The sequence below is a fragment of the Balearica regulorum genome, chromosome 1 (genome assembly GCF_011004875.1).
Source record: "Balearica regulorum gibbericeps isolate bBalReg1 chromosome 1, bBalReg1.pri, whole genome shotgun sequence".
NCBI lineage: Eukaryota > Metazoa > Chordata > Aves > Gruiformes > Gruidae > Balearica > Balearica regulorum.
In genome coordinates, this window is record NC_046184.1 from 79799180 (window position 1) to 79821855 (window position 22676).

A 22676-nucleotide genomic window follows, 5' to 3' on the forward strand; every position below is an offset into this window, starting at 1 on the left:
TAAGTTGGCTGCAGCTCATAAGACTTAGCAAGTTTGACCAATAAGTTAAAATTGTCTCTACGATGAAGATTCAGGGTCAGCTTCTGTGTTTCCTCTGCTTACTTGACAACTCTAAGTTCAGTTTGGATAGACTCAAACCTGGCACATTTAGCACTCTACAACAGAAACGCATCACCACTAATTCCCAGAGCTGCAGCTGAACAGATAATACAGGCAAAGCGAGGCCAGACAGCACTTGAAATTCTTGCCTCATTCTTCACCACCATCACTGCCATCACACTTGGGGGACATAACATAAAGATGAATAATAACTGGGAAGACAACTCTGCCAACAGACAGAAAGAATATCAGCTAGGGTACAACAGGGACATCAGAATGTTTCCAGCTAACACCTTTCTGCTTCAAAGTTCTTGCCTTCTACTGGTCCAAACCTCTGGTGTTCAAATGCCTTTCTTAAATTTATTATTTTTTTAGAAAGAAACTGCATAGTGTCCCTTTAGTGAAAGATGAACCTAACTGACATCTTTCATGAACTTTTCAAAATAATCTTAAGAGGACTGATAACTCACAAAACACAGCTTTACATAATATTTTTGGAAAACTTAATGCTTATCAGGTGAGCAGCCTCCACCCTTGCACCCCCAAATTAAACTTCACCATAAAATTTGCCTAACTTCATTTGGCTTGTCACCTCTCTAAAAGGGTGTGCCCACAAGTCTTGCATTTGTTTACTCTGCTGATGCTGGCAAAAACCTGGTGCCTTTGACTACACCAGTTTTGGGTGTTAAATTATTCAGATATTCCAAAATTAAAACCATTGCTAAATTAAGAGTTAAGGCTGAAGGGCGTTTCAGCAGGATCCAACTACCCACCACCAGAAACCACACGCTCTTACAAATTAAACTGAATATAGCACCTCCATGTTGTTGTTTTAGTCTCCTGCTCCTCCCTCATTCAAAAAATCAGAAAGAAAAAAATCTATTTTAAAATGTGAAAATGAATAAGCAGTTATCACTCACAATTAACCTCACTAAACCTATACTACCTTTTGCCTTCTACCCTACTCTAATTTTTCTGTATTCCCCAGTCAAATACATTTTCCCAAGCCTGCTAAATCTCTTACAGATCACTAGTTTCAACCTCCTCACTCAGTGCCTCAGTGGCTGACAACAACTCTCTTCCTATGCCCACCAGAACCTGGGAGGCTTCTGACACAGCAGCATGCTCACAAAGTCCCACCCTCTTCATTCCAGAGACAACGCCCCTACACCCTGCTCATCTGCAACTCTTCCTTCTCCCTGACACACTCACTTTCTCCCAAGAACCTTCCCATTCGTGTTTTACTTCTCTCAAATATGGGTTGCCAACGGTCCCCAGCCAAAAGACAGCATTGAGCCAATAAAGATACTCTTGTTCACAGTGCATTAAGCTGGCCTTAGTTTTCCAGGTTTTATTTACTGCTACACCTCCCGGATTACTGGCTGAGGACTCCAGAAACTCCAGATGCCACTTGTTTTGCCATGTAACAGCTAGTAATCTACAGGGAGCCCATGAATCTAAATTATTTATGTACAAATATTCATTGCTGGGTGTAGGGCATGCCTTTCTCATCTGATAGTAATTCCATCACCCGCAGGATACCTGGCTGCCATCTTCCTGTGCCTTCCGGATGATGTTCTGTCGAGAATCAATCCAGTACAGCTGCTTATCCAGAGGGTCATAATCAATGGCTCGAACATTCCTGAGACTATGGATAGGGAGTATGATATCTGGACTCTGCTGCTCATCTATCACCATGCGATTAATTGCATTCTTCTGACTGAACAACAGAAAGGTTGTAGGAGCTTGATGGGTTAAAAAAGAGAGGAGGTTGAAAGGGTTACACATAGCAATAATGTTGGGTATTTTTATATTCAGTAATGACAACTACTATATATAACCAGACAGCATCTATTATTTCATTCCCCTTCTTCTTGGCCCTCCCTCCCAAAATAAAAATAATCAAAACAAACCATGAGAATCCCAACCTCTGATCAGTTTGAAAAGCCTTTCAAATGACCTCTTTTTATTTTAAATGTCTGAATGTGGATGTGACAGGCAAAGCTAGTTTTTTAAGTTGCAGGACTAATGAACGTGAAGACTTCTCTCAAAATCACCTCAAAGAAGAATGGTCAGCCATGCCTCTCAAGGAACTGCCAATTTTCTTTCTTAAAGGGCTCCCAGGGAAATGCAGCTCCACTATTCTGAACTTGAACCTTTTGCCACGTATACTTCTACTTGCAGAAGAAGTCGAGCAAAAGCCGGCACCGGTTCCTTATTTAGAGGTCCCAGGGAACAGAGACTGCCATTAGAGAGTCTCAGTCTTGTTCCCACAAGGCCTCTCTCTGCCTGCACCAGAATGAAACAACTAATTCACAGGAAAATCTCTTAGGCATGTGCAGGCTGCATTTTTGGAGAAAAATCTATTCACTCAAACATATATATCTTGCTTATTTCTAGGTGCTCATCTGGAAAGCTAACCTGTAATCAGAAAAAAAATCTGATGCTCTGGCTCCAGCTTTCCAGATGCCCAGCAAAAATTTCCTGGACAAATGATTTTTTTTCTTCTAAATATGTGTTGGGTTTGCGTGGCAAGGTTTTGGGGGGGGGGGGGGGGGGGGGCGCTTCTGTGAGAAGCTGCTAGAAGCTTCCCCTGTGTCTGATGAAGCCAATGCCAGCCAGCTCCAAGACAGACCCAGCCCTGGCCAAGGCCAAGCCAATCAGCGCCTCTGTGATCACATATTTAAGAAGGGAAAAAACAGTTAGAGAGCGCTTTTGCAGCCAGAGAGAGGAGTGAGAAGATGTAAGAAACTCTGCAGACACCCAGGTCAGCGCAGAAGGAGGGGGAGGAGGTGGTCCAGGCGCTGGAGCAGAGATCCCCCTGCAGCTCGTGGTGAAGACCATGGTGAAGCAGGCTGTCCCCCTGCAGCCCATGGAGGAAGGATGAGGGGGTGTAGAGATTCCACCTGCAGCCCGTGGAGGACCCCATGCCGGAGCAGGTGGAGGCACCTGAAGGAGGCTGTGGCCCGTGGGAAGCCCATGCTGGAGCAAGCTCCTGGCAGGACCTGTGGACCTGTGGAGAGGGGAGCCCACGCTGGAGCAGGTTGGCTGGCAGGACTTGTGACCCCGAGGGGGACCCACGCTGGAGCAGTCTGCTCCTGAAGGTCTGCACCCCGTGGGAGAGACCCACGCTGGAGCAGTTCGTGAAGGACTGTCTCCCGTGAGAGGGACTCCATGTTGGAGCAGGGGAACGATGAGAGGAGTCCTCCCCCTGAGGATGAGGAAGCTGCAGAAACAAGGTGTGATGAAGTGACCGTAACCCCCATTCCCCGTCCCCCTGTGCTGCTGCAGGGGGGGGGGGGCGGGGGTTGAAGCCGGGAGTGAAGCTGAGCCTGGGAAGATGGGAGGGGTGGGGAGAGGTGTTTTAAGATTGGATTTTATTTCTCATTCCTCTCCTCTGTTTTGCTGAGTAATAAATTAGATGAATTTCCTCTCTCAGTTCAGTCTGTTTTGCTTGTGACGATAATTAGTGAGTGATCTCTGCCTGTCCTTATCTCTACCCATAAGCTTTTCGTTGTACTTTTTCTCCCCTGTCTAATGAAGGAGGGGAGTGATAGAGCAGCTCTGGTGGGCACCTGGCCCTCAGCCAGGGTCAACCCACCACAAAATACCATCAAACATCAGAAAAGAAGACTTCCTCACCCCATGTAGCTGCAGTTTACCTGCTGTATCTTCCAGTAAGTGCAGAAGACATTTAATACATTGTTAAAAAGAACTTATCCCTGTATTACATAACTGGGTCAGAAATCAGAGGAGGTAGTTAAAGCATTTTCCGTTTTCACAGAATTCTTTTCAATAATGCTCTACCTGAAGCCACTGCTGTGCAAGACAACACAAGAGCCAGCAGCCAGAAATGCAGTTTGCAGCCTCCCTGAAGTTTCTACAATCAATTCTCTACAGCACAAGTCTGGAGAGATTAGCAGTGGGACACTGCACTCATTCAATCCAGCCTGTAAAACAGGTAAGGCAGCGCCTTGGAAAAGGGAGGTAGCAAAAGTCTTCCAGAGAACATCATCACCTTGCTTTGTTATTTTAGGCATAAGCTTTGAACATTTATTCTGGCTGCTGGGGAGAAAAAAAAAAAAATGGTGGGGGGGAGTTTCCTTGGTAACTAACACTCAATCCTAACATCCTATAACAATCAGGCCTAATTGCAAAGTATTTTTGCTTTCTGGAAAACCTGTATTTCCCCTCCAAGCGTTTCTCCAATAATTTAAGCTGCCTTCTACTTGGCTCTAAACTGTAGAAGAAAGCACACACAAAAAACCAAAGTTTATATGAACGTGTACAGCAAAATAATAGCTTCAGAAAACAGCAGTATTCTTACCAAGCAGTTAAGAGAGTAATGGAAAGGGAAAAAAAGCTTAAGACAGAAAAGTGCAGGTAAACATACCATCACAAGCACCGAAAATCCTTTCCACTTTTCCCCAAAGACACCCTCTCAGTGTCTTAAGATTGCCTGGCTTCCAACTTCAAACTGACGGCTCATTATAAAAAGCAACAGCAGAATTTTCCCCCTTGAGTCCCCACATCTCTGAAACAGTACCAATTTCAGAAATCCCTTCCCAGTTTTCATCATTCTCCCTCCCAATAGTCACATTGTTTAACTATATTTTTGGCAGGCAAATGGAGTGCAATGAGCATGTCCCCTGTGTAACACTGCCTTCAAACTACATGACACGTCATACGTCTGAGATACCAAATCTCAGAGCAGCGTGTCCTTCCCGTAATTAAAAGCATCTATGCACGCACGAGCAGGGTGATCCAGAAGGGAGGAACTGTCCTCTAGACAGGGCTTGGGCTAATAATAACATTCAGGAGTACATGAGCAAGTAAAACAGGCAAGAGAAAGTTAAACGATTCATGCTTCAATTATAACAGCCAAGAAAAAAAAATTATACTCAGAGAAGCCTAAGTCTCCAATTACCTACAAATGAGAAATTGGAAAGTTCCCAGGTTTAAACATGGCAGAGGGAAAACTCCTAATACCTCACAAAAGGCCCTGAACTGTACCGCGGGGAAACGGTTCTATTTGCTCACAACAGATTTCCTGTATTTTTCTCCTTAGTTTCCAAGAGCATTTTCACAAGAAAACATGACATTTGATCATTTTGCTACTTATTCTCCACTGGAAGTCAAATTCTTCCACCTACAAAATCACAGTCATCACCGGAGAGGTGCCAGCTGTGCCTCTAACTCGCAGGAAGGTGTGAGAGTGTTAGAGTACAAAAATGCAGGTGTCGTGCAAGTGCCCCTTGTAATAAAAAAGGAAAGGAGGAGTACAGGGACACATGGGGGGGGTAAAAAGCAGAGTTTTCCAAAGAGCATAATTTTTTTAAAATGCCATGAGGTGGCATTCGTGGAACAAGCTGCCCTGCTTTTGGCTTTAAAACAACAGTTGGATCTCTCTACTCATGCATAATATGGATGAGATACAATCTGTCTCTCGGTACTATGAATCTCTTCACCCACTGACTAATCTGAATGACACCAGTGGAAATCAGCCATCCAGTGTGGCTGCCAAAATTATGAGAGCTTCACTGGCAGCCAGTTATTGAGAGATGGATAAATTATTTGGTTAGAAACTAATTACACAGAGCCTGAGGGGCTTTGTGGTTTGTATTCTGCACAACAATAAAGAAAAATGGGGCTTGGCTGGACTGAGCTCAGAAATCTGAAGTGCTGGAGAGGCTGTGGAGCTGCATCTCTCCTCACTGAGGGAGAAACACTTTTAGGGGTATGAGAGTGGCCCACCTCAGCATCTCATCAGCCAGCAAACACAGCTACTATAGAATTAAATCTTGAGCACCTAAAGGCTATGTAAAGTCCAGAATAGAGATCAAACTATCACATATTCTCTATGTCAGGCAAGATTAGAAATAAATGAGCGATAAATAAGCAAGCAAGCATGCACTTGAGGAGGGTTTGACAGACAGATACAAAACCAAAATTATTTTGAGTTTTCCAGCTTACACAGATTTAGCTGAGTCACTGAAAAGGTTCACTAACAGCCACTCTATTTTATGGTGATACTGGTATGTTGCAACACTATTTTTTTTGCTTTCAATATCCTATCTTCTCTTAAAAGTCAGTGGGATTTTAGTATTAGAGATTTATATTTAAAAATACATATTTTTATTCCAATCTTTATCCAGTCATATATCCTGCTTCCTACGGAGGAAAGGAGGTGAAGGAACAAAATGTTTTCTAATACACGTTTGGTATTAAAAATAGAAACTAGCTTTAACTTGGCCTATCAGCAAGCAAGCTTCACCATCTCAAGTAAAAATAAAACCCTTCTTTCCTGCAAGTACAATGCTTGCATCTGCTTTTCTGTTTTATTTTCATTCATTATGGCTTACCACTACAAGTCCTGTTGTCAGAGTTCAAGGAATAGTGAGCTGGGCAGCCACAGACAAAACCACCAACAGGGACAGCCAAGCACAGGTGAGAGCAGTGACCATTGCTAGAGGCACACTCATTCCAGCCTGCCTGCCTGGAGGAATGGAAGACCAAGATGTCCATAACGTAATCCAAATGCCCTTGGATGATAGTTCGGTTCTGGCCACTGGTCTTGTTGGCTCGTTCGATGCTACGCCGGCTCCAGTCTGTCCAATAAATGTAATCTTGATACTGAGTCAAACCGAATGGGTGAGGCAAGTCATCAGCTATAATCTCACGGTCAAGTCCTGTTTCCAAAAAGGAAGGGAGAGAAAAAGCAGACTTATATGGGCACAAATGACATGCTGCTTAATATTGTTGGACATGTCCCCTGCACAGAAAGGTTAACACTTCATTACTTTAAAGTTACTATTTCATTATTATGAATTACCAATAACGTGCAATATTCAAAAGACTATCCTAAAGTCTCAGAGCGCATCACAGAAATGTGCTAATCCTGCTTGCGATTCACAAGAGAACGTATTTTACTAAAGCAAAAAGTCTCAGTTTTGAAAACGATCAGGGCTCTCAAAGATTCCATCCTTTCCCTCCTTCCCGAAATGAACAGGATCCCTCTGAAGGAGATGAAGGATCCTGACACTGTATTCCCAGTTCAGCATCTTTCGCACCACATTTGGGTCTCTACCCACTGCTTACAGAGAGGGAATTGTTATGAGCTTAATAAAATTATGTATCGTATTATGAGAAAAATTAAATGCACAAAGTTAAACTAATCTCTCTGTGGAATGCCATAACAGGAACAAGCAGTCAGAAACTCAGGGTATGAAACAGTTAATTGTGTACACTGTGGAAATGTTAAGAGATGTTAAGGAGCAGGGCATGGGGGGAATGATTTCAACCATGTTATTTCAACCACTTAATTACCACAGGACGTCCTGCTGTCTAGTCACAGAAAACGAACAGGAGATTATGAAGTGAGAAGTCATTCCCTCTTGGCACAGAGAAGGGGAGGATGCACACCCTGTACTCTGCCATCACTAGCCACAGGGAAGATGAAATTCTAATGCTGTGTCCAGTTCAGTGGTACACAGGGGAGCACTGAGCCAGTCTCAACAGCGCGCCAAAACACATGAGAAGCTGAAGAAAAGCTTTTGTATTACGTATAATTTCTAGAACACATTTTCCTGTTTTGATCATTTTCTACCTTTGTTCCACTATTGCAAACGTACTGCTTAAAGCAGACTAACTCCTTCAGCCTTAAATATTGGCTAGTGAAAACACTAATCTGAATAATTTGGCACGCAACAAGCAGTCCACTCCTGTGGGTGCCGAGAAGTTAAAAAAAGATGCTGTGCAAATCTGAGAGGGCTTGGGTCCTCAGTACACCACCCTGGGACACCGAAAGAATAAAATATTCCACCTCCATTTAGCTGTAATGACCAGTTTATAAAACAATCACAAAGACCCCAGCATGAGAGAGCCCCCCTGGTGACCGGTACTAGCCAGGAAAAGCTACTTAGTGTGCAGAATACTGGGAAAAAAAAAATACCTGAACCCTGAAGATACCAACAAAGATTAAAACCCAAATTGTATTAAATTACATTGTGAAAAATGTCCAATAAGCTGTTGTTATCTTGGCTTTCTCTCTACCTTTCAAACAACGATGAAGTATTTGTTATGTACTTGCCAGTGCTCTTCAGAGCAGCAAAACAAGACCCTCCAAAACACTGAAAGTTGACAGCTTTGTCCTATATATAACTGAGAACTTGTACAGCTTGTATAATTTTAACGTTACGAGCAACTATATCACCTACAAGAAAATCGAGGCCTCACTAAATGCTGTGTTGCATAAACATCAATTATAGAAGCAAATGAGGCATATGAGTTTGGAAAAATCTATTTTTATCTGAAGACGTGTATCTTTGCATTATTTAAGCAATAATTTGCCACAGGGAACAGTGAAAAAGCAGCAGCATCCCCATGATGCTGCCCAGGGCTCTGGGGCTCACCTAGCATGTTGGAGGATTCTATCAGGTTGGTATCGAGGTCAGTCCAGTACAGTCGTCTTTTAGCATAATCAATAGTTAGGCCGTTAGCACGTCCCACATTTGGTACCAAAGTAGTTCGCTCACTGCCATCCATAGCAGCTCTATCAATCTTCGGCTTACCACCCCATTCAGTCCAGTACATAAACCTGATTGAAAGGACAAAAGAAAAAAAATAATCACATTTAATCCAAAAGAGAACAGAGGGAGAGAAATAAAACTAAACAAAAATCCTTAGAAAAAATAAGAGAAAAACAAGAGTGGCAAATTTGAGCATTTATTAAACCTCATTACACTGTTTTTTCAAAACACAAGCAAGGAAGTGAGTCAAGTTTCCTCAAAATGCTTCCAACATTATTTTTTCCACTTGGAGCTGGATTTTCACCACTAAGTTCCATATGAAAGCACTTCAATCTTAACTAATCCACGCATGTCAGTTAACAGGCAAGAGGCTGGCAGTTGGGCAATTTCATTTATACCCGGTATTTAGCAAGGTATTTTCCACAGCACTTAGCTTCTGTTTCTATTCAGTTGTCCATTGACCGGAGGGATACAAAAAGGTAGGTATGCAGTGTACTTTTGTTAATAGGTGCCACTGCTCGTCTCCACACAACTAAGTCAATCAGCTATGTAAGTGTGTTAGGATTCAGCCAAGGGCCAAATAACATGAAGTTGTATGTATTTCCACTGGAGCAAAAGTACAAACCGCTACATACTCACATGCCAGTTTATGCCTCAAGAGAAGCACAGACTTCTACATGTTTACGTCTTCTTTAGGCACCGTACAGTAGAGGGCCGTATATTTGACATTTGGTGTCAAGAGGTCAGTTGCTTCTTCCAAAATTGGAAGCCGACAGCATTTTAAAAATGAGTGAGACATAACTAGCCAATGTTTACATTTTTATCCTTTAATACCTGTGAAATACTTTTAATTTCAACCAATCACACAGTGGGAAAGGTTGTGTCAGAAACCAATGATCGAGGGGGAGCTATTCTTTAGACACCAGGAATACTTGCAAATTTTTCTTTAAAGATTTAAAAAACAGGCATTGGGGCTCAAAACTAAAGCAATTTTTTTTTCTGGTCTGTGGTGAAGAGACACAGCATTGAAGAATAATCATCCTTGGAAAAAAAACTATTGCCAGTGTAAAACTAGAATCATCCTTAGCAACCTTTTGTTGCAAGTTAGTAACTGGATCTAACAATCTGGTCTCAGATGCCCTCTGATGTTCTCGTCCAGGCAACCCCTGGCAAGTCAGGGCTGAATCCCATCTACGTGTCCCCCTGGGGGCAGTGCAGAACTCTGTTCGACTAAGCACCGACACAGTTGCCACCACCTTCGTGAAATGAAGCAGGAGGAATGTGTTCGAGTGGTGCAGCGTTCTCTACATTGCTGTAACTCTTGCAGTGTCACCAGAAAGGTGATTGTTTCATAACATTTGAAAATGAAGTTCCCTCATTTGTAAAATAAGAATAATACAATGCTGGGATAGCCTCAAAAAGGTTTTGCAGTAATTAGGTAATGCCAAATTTCGAATTTCATGGTAGAAGAGCTCTTCAGAAGCTAAATAGCCTTGCCTTGCTTTGCCCCGCTCCTTCCTCCCTCTCCCTGCTTATTGCCCTACTTCTGCTCTTATATTGAATCCAACTGAGAAGTTTCTTCTCAGGAAATCTTTCATTTTGGGGATAGGTGGGTATAACTGTTTCCACTCTTTCTCTGTCCTTGCTTCCCTTGTCCATACCAAGTAAAAAGGCTCCCTTATCTGAAGAAATAAACACCTTCCTTACTCTCAGATAGTAAGCTTCACTGCCCCACTCTCAAGTTAAATAATTTAATACCTTTATTAGACCCTAACTTATGATAAAAAGGATCTTCATTTTTAAAAGGACAAATATTTTCTTTTCAATGCTATAGTCATTTTCTAATTAATGAATTCAATAAACCTAAAATTTTTTTGATTATCTGGTTAATTAAAAAACTAAATATAAATCCCTTTTTAATGAGCTGCTCTGTGGTTGTTTTGGGGTTTTTTTTGTAGTATTCTTAATGATTATTCAGGACATTAAGACTGTATTCCTGCAGCCCTCATACTCTAAATTACCAGGTTGTATTCCCCAGCTCAGTTCTCTCAGGAGTTACGTGCAGTGTCTAACTAACATGCCCTAGAGGAAGCATTACCATGTTGTTTTTCACTGTTCATAAACATAACATTAAATCAGCAAGTTACCCCTCAGCAGGGTCCAATGCCAATGCCCGGGGACTGTCAAGATCTTTCCACACCAGCACTTGGCGATGCTGTCCATCCAGCTTTGACACTTCTATGCGATTTGTTCCAGTATCAGCCCAGTACAAGTTCTTCCCCAGCCAATCCACAGCCATGCCTTCCGGATAATCCAAGCCAAACTCCACGACGTGTTCCAGTGCGCTGCCATTCATAAATGCTCTGCTGATAGTCTGCAGGGATACAAAGATACACAGGAAAATTAGAAATTTTACCAGTCTGTCATTGGGCTGGTTGTTTTCTTTGTTGCATTTTAAACACTTTCAGATTTTAGGCATCTCATAGGAAAGAGGATCTTACAATATGCTACTTATTTGCAAGGCGAACAATGCTGCTATTCAGAAGTAATGATTTACTGTACTCTATGAATGTATTCTGTGTCAATTACAATAGCATTTCACTGGGGAAATAAATGGGATAACTAGTCTGGTTCAATTAAGCAGTCTACATGCCAAAGTGACCTTAATAACTCAGTGCCAACTTCGAGGGGGAAATATTTTGGCTCTCCCAGGACTATACAAAAGCATCAATGTCATAGCACGGAACAATATTTAAAGCAGCCTAATGAAAAAAACTCAGGATGGAACAACAAATAGAAGAAAACAACCTAATGACTGATTAGCTCAGTAGTGCAAGTGCTTCAGTACCGATGGTTTAATTTCATTTCACTACGCATAATTTCTTCTTGGTCTTTTATTTAAAAGACTTCTTTTAATTCTTGCCATCGTGGATCAGCCTGTGATGGCAGATACAGCCAGAATTATATATCAGAGTTTAGGCACTGCCTGATTTACTATGAACATCTATAAGCCTGAAAGTAAAGGAATATCATTAGGATGGTACGAAATTCTTTTTGGCAAACGTGGTCTTCCTTTCTGTGTCCTTAATATTCCTCCCCCGCACTCACTCCTTAGACTTATAACCCATCAGAAGTTAACACAAAGATTGATTTTTTTTGTTTGTTTGTTTGTTTACTACCCAGTTTGGATGCTACCTGCTAATTATGCCAGTTTGTGACAGTACACAGCAGGGAAGTTTGTATCTCAGTCTTAAAAATTGAAGTAAAAATAAAGCAATGATCTGATCAAACACAGCTCAAATGAATTCCATACCTAAACAGTTCAGCCAAGTCACCTCTCTTGAACTCACTTAAACTCTGTGTTTTTAACTTTTATGATTCTTCAGTTGCAAAGGTCCACAAGTTATTGTTGGCACAGGTCTCAACCCAATCGTAGAAAACTTTTATTAAAAACTAATTTTTGGTGCTCACAATTCTGACTACATCTACAATCCATGAAAAACAAAGGGAATAACTAGACTCACTGATAACAGACAGACAATACACAATTTCTGTCACTCCATTAACCACCACATGTAAACATCTACCCTCAACCTTTTACCATTTGTCAGTCTAGACCCTAGACCTGTTCTACAAAGCAAATACAAATATTTATTACATTCATAATATGTCCCATGTGCAGTAGCTATATAAGTTAATGAATAGGTAAGACCTATTTGCACTTCCTGACCCAAGACAAGGCTTCCCCCCATTAAATGTATCTGGCGAAACATCTGTGATCCCTGAAACCTCCTGCCATATGGCATTCTTCTCAGCTTTCTGCCAAAAAACTTTATTTTTGCAAACCTATCCTTTATGTGAAAATGTATACATTAGATTTAAATGATTTATAGGAGAGAATGCTGCTATAGTATAACGAAAACGTATGCCATTCTCAGTTAGAACAAGCTCTTTTACCCATCCTTTGAATCTTGTAAGAATGGATTGACAAATGCAATTTAAGTATCTCAAGAACCTTTTAACAACTTAATAGCCAATATGGAATAAACCTCTACCTTCAGTGAAATGTCAGTCCAGTAAATCCGATTGTCTGTCACATCAAAATCCAGAGCAGAAGCTTCCTTAACTCCAGTGAGTGGAATAGCAACGTTGTTGTTGTTCGTTTCCAAAGAGATTCGTCTGATATCTGCTCTCCGGGAAAACAGCAGGAAAGCTTCTGGGACGATGCAGGTCTTCATATCATTGATGAGCTCTAAGCCTATGGGGCAAGCGCAGCGAAGGCCTTGTGGTCTGTACAGACAAAGATGGCTGCAGCCGCCGTTATCCTCTGCACAAGGGTTTGTACCTAAGTGTGCAACAAAAGCAAAACCAATCATTGCAAACTGACTTCAGCTGGAAGATGAAGTCAGTCCTCACATGCATCAATGACAGTATGAGTTCTTTAAGAAATACGTGTAGTTTTTCACCTTTTATTCTCTGAATGAATTAATTTTTATTAATTTCCTGTACCTCTTTAGAAAGCTGTTTCGCTACATGGCTGGAAAGCCAGCGCTTGTTTTCCTGACCCCAGGAAACAAACCCAGCATTAGGGAAAGGGATCTGTACTCCAATAGCTACTGATGTTCCCGATTCCCAACAAAACCACTAAATGGACCGTAAGTACGTAGGTAAGGAAGCGTATGTTCTGCTGCCTTTTGCAGTACACTAGTTCAGTTACATACCCCAGTTGTGGTCCTAGAGATCGAAAATTTGCAGATCTATTTTCGCATCTGTTCAACGGCCTCTTTTCTCCAGGGTGCTAGTAAAGCAGCATCTCTTTGCAATACTAACTTGTGTACCTGCACACGCTGGAAATTCACCTACTAAGAGAGGCCCAGCATTACCAGGCTCAATTAGCCAAACAGCTGGAAAGAGCGCTGCACTTAAAACATGCGTACCTTAGGGCATCTTGTTAACGTGGCAGCAGCAAAACAAAGATACACTTCAACTACATTTGATTAATTCCCTGGGTTACAATCCAGACATGGCAGCAAGAAGCTGCAAGCCCTAACCATACAGCAGGATATTCAGGGAATGTGATGAGTTCTGTGATGCCACAGTTGCACTGCTACCAGTGTTTGGATAGCCAACGATAGCAAATTTAAAGTTAGATCCTGCATTTCTACACCACAGACGCTATAGAGCAGAAAGTACTCCTAGTTATTTTTAAAGATGATTTTGCAGTAGTAATGTGAAAAGCACTGAATAGAATAAAACTAGCTCATTCTTAGCTTTTGCATACTGGGAGCACATGTTCAGATTGTAAGATGAAAAGCTGCTACAGCTGCAGCTTCATAAACAGCTGGGCTAATCTAATAGCTGGCTATTACAAAGAGAAGTTCTCATTTTCCATTATCCTTCTTTTCCCCTTACTGGATACAGGGTTGTTCAGACCTATGAGCTGCTCCAATTCCCTAAGAAGCAGAAAATTACCTATTTGGGGGGGGTACATGGTGGTTTTCCAGCTGATACTCTTCCAACTTAGAGAAGTACCTCACAAAAGACCTACTTCATCCCATCAAACTGCAGCCTGCAGTTATCATGCAATAAAACTGGATTCTGCCCATTTCTAAAAATCTGACCTAGTATAAAGCGATACCTAGAGAAGAGCATTGCTGAAATTTTCTATTTCATTTTACTTGCCTCAATACTAGTCTCACTCACCAATTATCTGGCGGACGTTTGTAGCTTTCAGGCCCATTAGATCAGGCAGTTGATCTATGATGATCTCTCTTTCTGCTGTTTGCTTATGCACGCGTTCAATACTGCGTCTTTGCCAGTCTGTCCAATAAACATAGTCTCCCAACAACGTGAATCCAAAGATATGAGGCAGCTTGTCCTCCACCAGCACTCTTCTCCCAGTTCCATCAGTATTCATGACCTATGGAGATGCACAAACTTATTATGTATACAGATAATTCTGTCACTCTTTATCAGAGATTAACCAACCAGCTGGTCCACACTTAGACTTCAAATTAAAAAACAATCTCCTAGCCATTAAAATGCTACCAATGTTACACAGCAGTCTAATAAAAAAAGACTGTATTTCAACAGGTACTTATTCTAAAGGCCACAGAGGATCTCTTACGTATAAGGTTAGTCTCACAAACAGATCATAACGTGAAATTATGACACGACATTCCTTATATTTGCTTCAGGAACTAATATTATGCGTGCCTTTGGATGCTGCCTGTCTCATGTTTCTGACTTATGTCTTTTGGTTTAGTTCTAAATGGGAGACACTGTGTTTTACATGAATGAAACAAGCTTACAATGTCAAGGAGTCATGGCTCAGCATCTTGTAGTCCACAGTTCCTCCTAAGTGAGCTTTGCCCAGGTTACAGATAGCAGTAAGAGGAGGCCCCCCATAAATTCCAGGAAGCAAACAATCAAGATGATCTACAGAACATGTTTATATTCCCAAGCCTGAATAAAGAACTGGGTTTCTTCAAAATTAAGTTTGGTAATGTTTTGTACTAGAAGGAACACTAATAGTCTGTAAATAATTGCATGCCTTTGATCAAGACACTTGAATTTACTGTGTCATTTTTCTCTACTGCTAAAAAGAAGTAATACCTAACTTCCTCAAAGGATTAATTAAACATACGTATTCACGTTCAAGTGATCAAGTACCTCATGAATACCAAGTATTATTATAAAAAGTACCATAGTGACAGGAGTGAAGAGATTCCTGTGTTTTAAAAGAAGCTTAAAAAATGATTCAGCACTGCAATTTTATAGAAAAGTTCCTTCTGACATATCTCCACTGGTTTCAAGTGTACAAAGTTTACAGCATGTATACTACCCTGCCAAAAAAAGAACAAACCCGCAAACCAACCTTAATGTAAAAACTTCCCAAAACAATGTGACTGACAAAATTCAAGGTAGCATACTAATCCCTGAAACATTAAAACATCCTTCCCACTACACCGGGATGTTCCAATCACCATTTTCAAATCTCTCTCACTTGCCTTGGAGGAATTAAGATAACCATAGACAAGTCTATTTGATTTCCCATTCTTCCCATGGCTCAAATCTAAAGACTTGTGCAATAACAACCTTCAGGATCAATTGGTTTAATAGCTCCAGCTAGATGGATGATGTTTCGTGGTCAGAAGAATTTCCTAGTGCATGAGAAATAAGGTGGCAAGTTTGGAGCAACTCCTACCTTTTGCCTACTCAAGGACAGATGGGGAGGGAGGAAAGGAGTAGAGAAACAGAATTGAAACCCATACATTTCTCAGTATACAGTATAATGTGCACATTAATAAAATATTGTAAGTTCACTAAAAAAGTGGAAGAAAATGCTATAATCTTCACAATAATTCAATTTCTCCTTAAAACTATTCCCTGTCATAAACTTCCTGACATTGCTACACTTACACTTAGCATGTTTGAATGGGAATTGAATCTTTATGTGCCAATTTCCTACAGAAAAATGAAAGGGGCTCTGCATATTTGCTGGTTTGTAGGAATAAGCTCCACATTTATTTTTTTTTTAAAAAAGCTCATAATTGTGGGATGGGCTTTCCAAAAAATCTTCAGTCTAGTAGCGTATATTGCATGCTTCTTCTAATGCACTAATGCACACACATCACAAAATAAGATGAGCATTACTTAGTGAAATGTTCTTTTTCCCCTGCATTCTTACTAAGATTTTTTAGAAAGTCAAGTGCAGTACTTAAGGTTTCACTCTGCATCATGGTACATTTATTATCCTAAAGCTGTAACTTATGTCCTTTATACTGGTAACCAAATCCAAACATAGCTTTTCCTATCACAGATTATTTAGTTAGGCTCGGAGCCCAGCATAATTGCCTAATTTCTTAACTACTTTTGAAAACAAGCCCTGCTATTCTACTTACTCTACTTCAGAAAATTTCAGCATTTGCTGGCGCTCTCAATTCCTAGCAGCATGCCTCCTACGCTCTGTTTTGATAAAAAAGGTTGCTAAACAACAGACTAACAGTTAACTTTAGAACCAGGGACACAGGTTTAATATCTCTAAGATAAACTGTGAGTCATAATCTTTAAGCCCACCATCTCTTCAAGAAACCATCACCACCAGCAAAACGGGTCATCCCCTTCTGACTACTACCCCTTTTCTAACCACTAGAGTCATCTTGAATTTCTGCGATGATTTGTTTCCCCCTTCCCCTTAAACTACAGAGATGAGCCATTTGCTTGCAACTAATTAATATATGGCAATTAGTGCTTGCTAAGCAGACCAAACAGATGTACAGAATGGATGGATGTTGCAAAGCAAATCGACTAAAACCACACAGTAATAACCACTAAAACATCACTATCACAAAGCAGTACCTTTAGATACTACATTTTTTGCCTTGTACTTATAAAAGGAAGAAACTTCTATATTTAAGAGGGTGCTTAACAAAGCAAAGAGAATTAGTTGGAAGGTGTATGGTGTGAGATGAGCTTTCTTTGGCAAACTTTAAAAGGGGAGCTGTTCAAATAAGCTTCCTCTTATACTGAAAGAAAGTCAGGAAAACAGAAGGGAGAACTTAAGATTAAGTATCTGCTTTTAATTAATTTTTGTTTTGTCACGTACAGGTTATTTTGAAAGACAGCTTTATGCCACCTAGACAAAACATACACCTATCTGAAAGTACTTATACATACCTGCCAACCTACCCGCACTGCAATCTTACCTGAGCCCATCCGTGCTATATTACTTAATATAAACATCTGCCCATTCGCAGCTGGGTACCACCATATGAACAGTTCCATGGCACCATGTTGTCTGCAGTCACTGTGGCTGCATTTTGGAGATTTGAATAGGATTTCATCAACAGGCTACACAACCGAACAGTCTGGTGTAAGGCAGGAAGAAAGTAGCAAGGGATAGAGGGATGATACATGTAATAAGCACAAGGAAAAAGAAACAATCGCTAATCAACCAATTTCAAAAGGATTTCAGCATCATCTTTTCACATACTGAAATTTAGGTGACAACCGAGTTTCAGCCGATACTGCTTTATAAATTCATTCCCCTTCTTCAGCCCCTCATAGATCAGTTCACCACAGTGAAGGCTGTCCCCACAGAATTCCCCACACGAGAAACCCACCTTCTGGTGCTACGAGGCAGTGTCTCCAGCGGTTTATGCTGCTTTAACCACAATGTGGTGTGGGTTTCACATTCTGAGGCCACTCTAAATACTGCAAACCACAGTGAGAATATAGACTACAACAGGAAACAGATGTGGTGCAACCACAAACACTACCTTTACTGAAAGAGCAAGTAATTCCATGAAAAAAAAATGAAGTACAAAAATTAAATAGCCTCAGGAAAAATACCAGATACCCTGCCTGTAGGATAAGGCTTTGCTTATCCTAGAACAATAATGAATGCAAACCTATGGCCTCATGAAAATACAGCCTATTCAAAATAAATTAATTAATGCTGAAAATGCGGTAATATTTCAAGATGTTGTACCTAATGTTCAGCAAGAACAATAAAAAAAACCCCCAAAAACCTTTGAAGTATCACTTCTATTTTAAAATTACAGACTGGATTGCACAGTGGTATATTCTAAGGGTCTGTCTTGCTGTCAGATACCCTGGATTCAATTCACTCTTGAATACTGGTAATAACTGTGATAAATAGGCTAATGCAGTGAACTTACCTTTCTGATAATCTGGGATTTGAATGTACGGTAGTTTACACTTATAATTTGATTGGTTTAAGTCTAGAGGTCTATCATTATACCTACCTGATCTGTGAAAATAATGTTCAGCCCTGGTTAGAGCTCATATCCACAGCACTGATGAGATGCTAGTAATAGAAACTGTTTGCCTTACTCAGATTAACATCAAACATAAGAGACCAGTTCTACAAGGTGCTAGACAGCCTCAGTACTGACAACTCCAAGAGGAGAAGACAGCATGCAGGCACTGGAAAGAACATACTGTCCAATGCAAATCTGGGAGACTGTCAGACAAAGCTAATACAATTTACTCATAATTAACCTAGTGCCATAAGCAGGATGATAGCGTGCAAACCATTACCTCGCAGCTTAATTCACGAGCACAATTTTGGACGTAGAACCATAGACCAGCCTGGGTTGCAAGGGACTTCTGAAGATCATCGGGTCCAACCTTCTGTCGGAAAGGAAGCCTAGAGGAGATTATCTAGCACCCTGTCCAGTCACATCTTGAAAACTTGTAGTGATGGGGACTCCACCACATCCCTGGGGAGGTTACTCCAGTGAATGATTGCTATCACTGTAAAGTATTTCTTTCTTATATTGTGACAAAACCTCTCCCAGTGGAATTTGTAGCTCTTGCCCGTCCTCTCCACATGGCTCCTTCTAATGGGAGAGCCTCCATCCTCCTTGTAGCTGCCCTTTAAGTACTGGGGAAACTGTGATGAGGTCCCCTGGAGCCTTCTCTTCTCAAGGGACCTAAATCCTTCAGTCTTTCCTCATAGGGCAGGTTCTACAGCCCTTTGATCATCTTCATGGCCCTCCTTTGGGCCCCCTCTAGTCTGTCTGCATCTTTGTTGAATTGTGGGGACCAGAGCTGGACACAGCACTCTAGGTGCGGCCTGACAAGCGCTGAGTAGAGTGGAATGATCATCTCTATCGCTGCTAGCAATGCCCCTGTGGATGCAGCCCATGATCCAATTTGCCTTTGTTGCTGTAGCAGTGCACTAGACTCATGTCCAGCTGCTTGTTCACCAGGACCCACAGGTCCCTTTCAGCAAGGCTGCCCCCAGCCACACAGATCCTAGCCTGTACCAGGCTCTGGGGTTATGTCATCCCACGTGCAGGACTCTGCACTTGTCTTTGTTAAACTTTGCATAGTTCTTGCTAGCCCACTCTTCTAGCCTGCCCAGGCAGGCTTCTCTGTAAGATGGCTCTCCCTTCTGACATGTCTACCTCACCACCCAGTTTAGCGTCATCAGCAAACTTGGTGAGGGTGCTTTCAGTCCCATCATCCAGATCATTTATGAAGATATTGAACAGTGTGGGGCCCAGCATGGATCCCTGGGGGACCCCAGTTGTGAGAGGCTGCCAGCCCGAGTGAAAAGCGCCTATCACCACCCTCTGAGTGCAGCCTGTGAGCCAATTCTCTACTCATCTCACAGACCACCCACCCAGTCTGTATCCTGACAGTTTGTCTAGGAGGCAGCTGTGGGAAACAGTATCAAACACTTTGCTGAAGTCCTGGTAAACAACATCCACTGCTCTCCCTATGTGGAGAGAAAAATGTTCTTCTGTTGTAGAACATTATCAGGTTGGTCAGACATGATTTGCCCTTGGTAAATCCATGTTGACTTTTCTCAATCACCTCCTTCATTTGGCTTGTGATGGTTTCTAGGAGGTCTCATGCCATTACTTTCCCAGGGACCAAAGTAAGACCAATGGGCCTGTAGTATCTTGGGTGCTCTTCTGTGCCTCCTCTTTTGGATGTAGTTATAAATAATCAAAGAGTAGCTAAGTATCATGCATGCTAAGCTCTCTCTTGAGATGACTGCAACAGAGGATGTCAATAATCGAAAATTTATAATCAATGACTACTAACTCTGTATCTTCAAAAAAGTACAGATTACCCACAGAAATGCAATAGGCTTATGTGACGGACTGAAAGCCGCCAGTTACACTACAAGATGTTGCCAGAACTTTATTTCACAAGTACACACACATCAGTAAAACAAAAAGCAAAAAACCCCGAACAACTTAATCTGATAAAATCCATAAAACGCTCTGATTTCAGACACAAACATCTCACAACAGGAGATTAAGAATAACTTGAAAATAAGCCCTGATTTTAAAAATTGACAGCCGTTTTTTGGACAGAGACATTAGCTGTCTACTGATTCCTGAATTACAGCACCTTTACCAGTACCAGCTTCTTGATCCTCAGAGAGGCCAGGAGACCCCACTTTATATATGGGACCTCAAACACCCTGCTCAAGTACTACTGTCATCACTGCGCCAGCCCTACAAAATTTCCAGCAGGGACCGCAGCTGGAAATGATCTCTCCCCACTGACTCAAAGGAAGGATGCAATTGTAGCATTTATCTTCCTGTGAAAGGATAAGGAATAAGAGCGTTCTGACTCGGTGGCAATGCTTTGCACGTCACGTGTCGCACAAATGCAGAGCACACTAGCTTGTTATTTCCTTGGTACATGTTGAAATACACTCTTAGATATATAGGTATGGTTTACCTGACAGCATGAAAAAACCTCCAGCCATTTGGCTGAGAAATGTCACAGAAATAAAGGTAAACTCTTCCTGAGCAGACCTTAAACTCTTGAGTCATTCTAATGGGTTTTTTGCAATAGTTTGAAAGACAGAAGAAAAACATCAGAAAGCATTACCACCTTCACAATTTCAACATGGGTCATGCTAATGCACTCTAGGAATAAATACAACTATAAACCAATGAGGTGAAAAAGTGAATTTCCCATGAGTTTGATCATTCACACTAATCTGCGTAAGACTATTGCAAAGAAGTATTACTGCAAGAGAGCTGTGAAATACTGAATTAAATACATATATCCCATATATTTCAACAAACCATGGAAAAAGATCTTGAACAAGGCCTGTATTATACCTGAAATATTTTTGGAATATTCTAGGTTTAGGCTCAGTTACTTCAGCCCTATTATCCAATGATAAATACTTCCACGTGCTGTTTGTTTGATGCAACACATACTGACTCAGTTCATGACACTGCTAATTAAAGATACCACTGTTCATCTTCCACCTAAATGTACACTAATCTTACTATATCAGAGAAGTGAAAAACAACACTAACTCATTAAATTTATTTGGTTAAGGAGAACATGAAAACTGGAGCAGCGTCTCTCTCCAAAAGATAGACAGAACGCCTTCAGAACATAACATTAGCATTTTTTCAGACTGGGTTTGAGAACTATGTATTTTCAACTTGCTTAAGTAACATAAACAGACCAGATCAGAATGATTTTACGGCTGCAGTAATATCATACAATTAACACATGTATCTACTATAAAACAGCAGCTCTAAGACAGGAAAAAGGGACATCTTGTCTAAATTTCCAGTTTTATTAGTCTTCCCCTCTAAAAAAAGTCCTGATCGACTACAACCTCTTTGACTGAGCAATCGAAACTTTAAACTGAAGACAATTATTTTGTCAGTGTCATTAACTTACTTTTAACAGTATTTTCTCTCAATTCCAAAATGTTAAGGAATGCTTTAGATATGAAATGGGAAGCCATCTCTTCACCGCATTGAAATCCTGAGAAATCAGAAGGGATACCTGGAACTCTTTACAATTGCTTCAGAAACCAAATGCCTCCAGCCAACTCTACAATTTCTTACTGTTAATTGTTTTATAATAGCCATTACCAATTTCTAATTTAACAGTTCCCCAGCACCCTCAATTTCCTTTTGAGCTCTAATCATTTTTCCAAAGAATTAAAAATATATTTTTCCTGAGCATGGATAATATTCCTAATAGGACTGCAGTGAAGATAAATATGTAAAAACAGAATAGAGATTAACTTTGTAAATAGCCCTTTCTATCATGCTACTGACACCATTATAAGCTCATTTCTTTCACAATAGGACAACTTTCCTAGCTCGCTGATCAATCACTGCCAACAACAGAGTTGTTTTCTCAGTGATGGAATTTAATTTTAGAAACAATTGGTTGGATTTTCAATGCAACCGCTCAAGTCAGATGAAGCGACAAGCAGGCAAGAAAAGGAGTTTATAACCATTGTGACAATCAAATATGACATCTCCTAGGCAATCTCATGCAATACAAAAAAAACCCCTGCATTAATAAAGAACAGGCTAAGACAAAAAACTGAGCAGAAATGGTGAACAGGATGAGAAGACATATTTTCACAGGAAAAAAAGAGGCTACTCTGAGAAGATGCAGTGGTAAAACAGGTGAATAAAGATGCTTGGCTATGGAAATTAATTTTGGTACATTTATACAGAGGATGCAGTGGCAACAGTCAGATGGTGTTCTGTTACGTGGACATAGGCTATG

At 40.9% G+C, this 22676-nt stretch overlaps 1 protein-coding gene across 2 annotated transcripts in view; it reads right to left on the reverse strand.

Moving 5' to 3' along the window:
- The window catches only part of LRP6 (LDL receptor related protein 6), a 127485-nt gene that overhangs the window by 23529 nt on the left and 81280 nt on the right, over nt 1-22676 (reverse strand). For both annotated transcript variants that reach the window (XM_075760779.1, XM_075760770.1), the window contains 6 exons: nt 14331-14547; nt 12683-12972; nt 10775-11001; nt 8511-8695; nt 6462-6788; nt 1642-1844 (listed from right to left, as the gene is read on the reverse strand). In XM_075760779.1, coding sequence (XP_075616894.1) covers nt 1642-1844; nt 6462-6788; nt 8511-8695; nt 10775-11001; nt 12683-12972; nt 14331-14547 — 1449 coding nt within the window. The remainder of the gene's footprint in view (nt 1-1641; nt 1845-6461; nt 6789-8510; nt 8696-10774; nt 11002-12682; nt 12973-14330; nt 14548-22676) is intronic.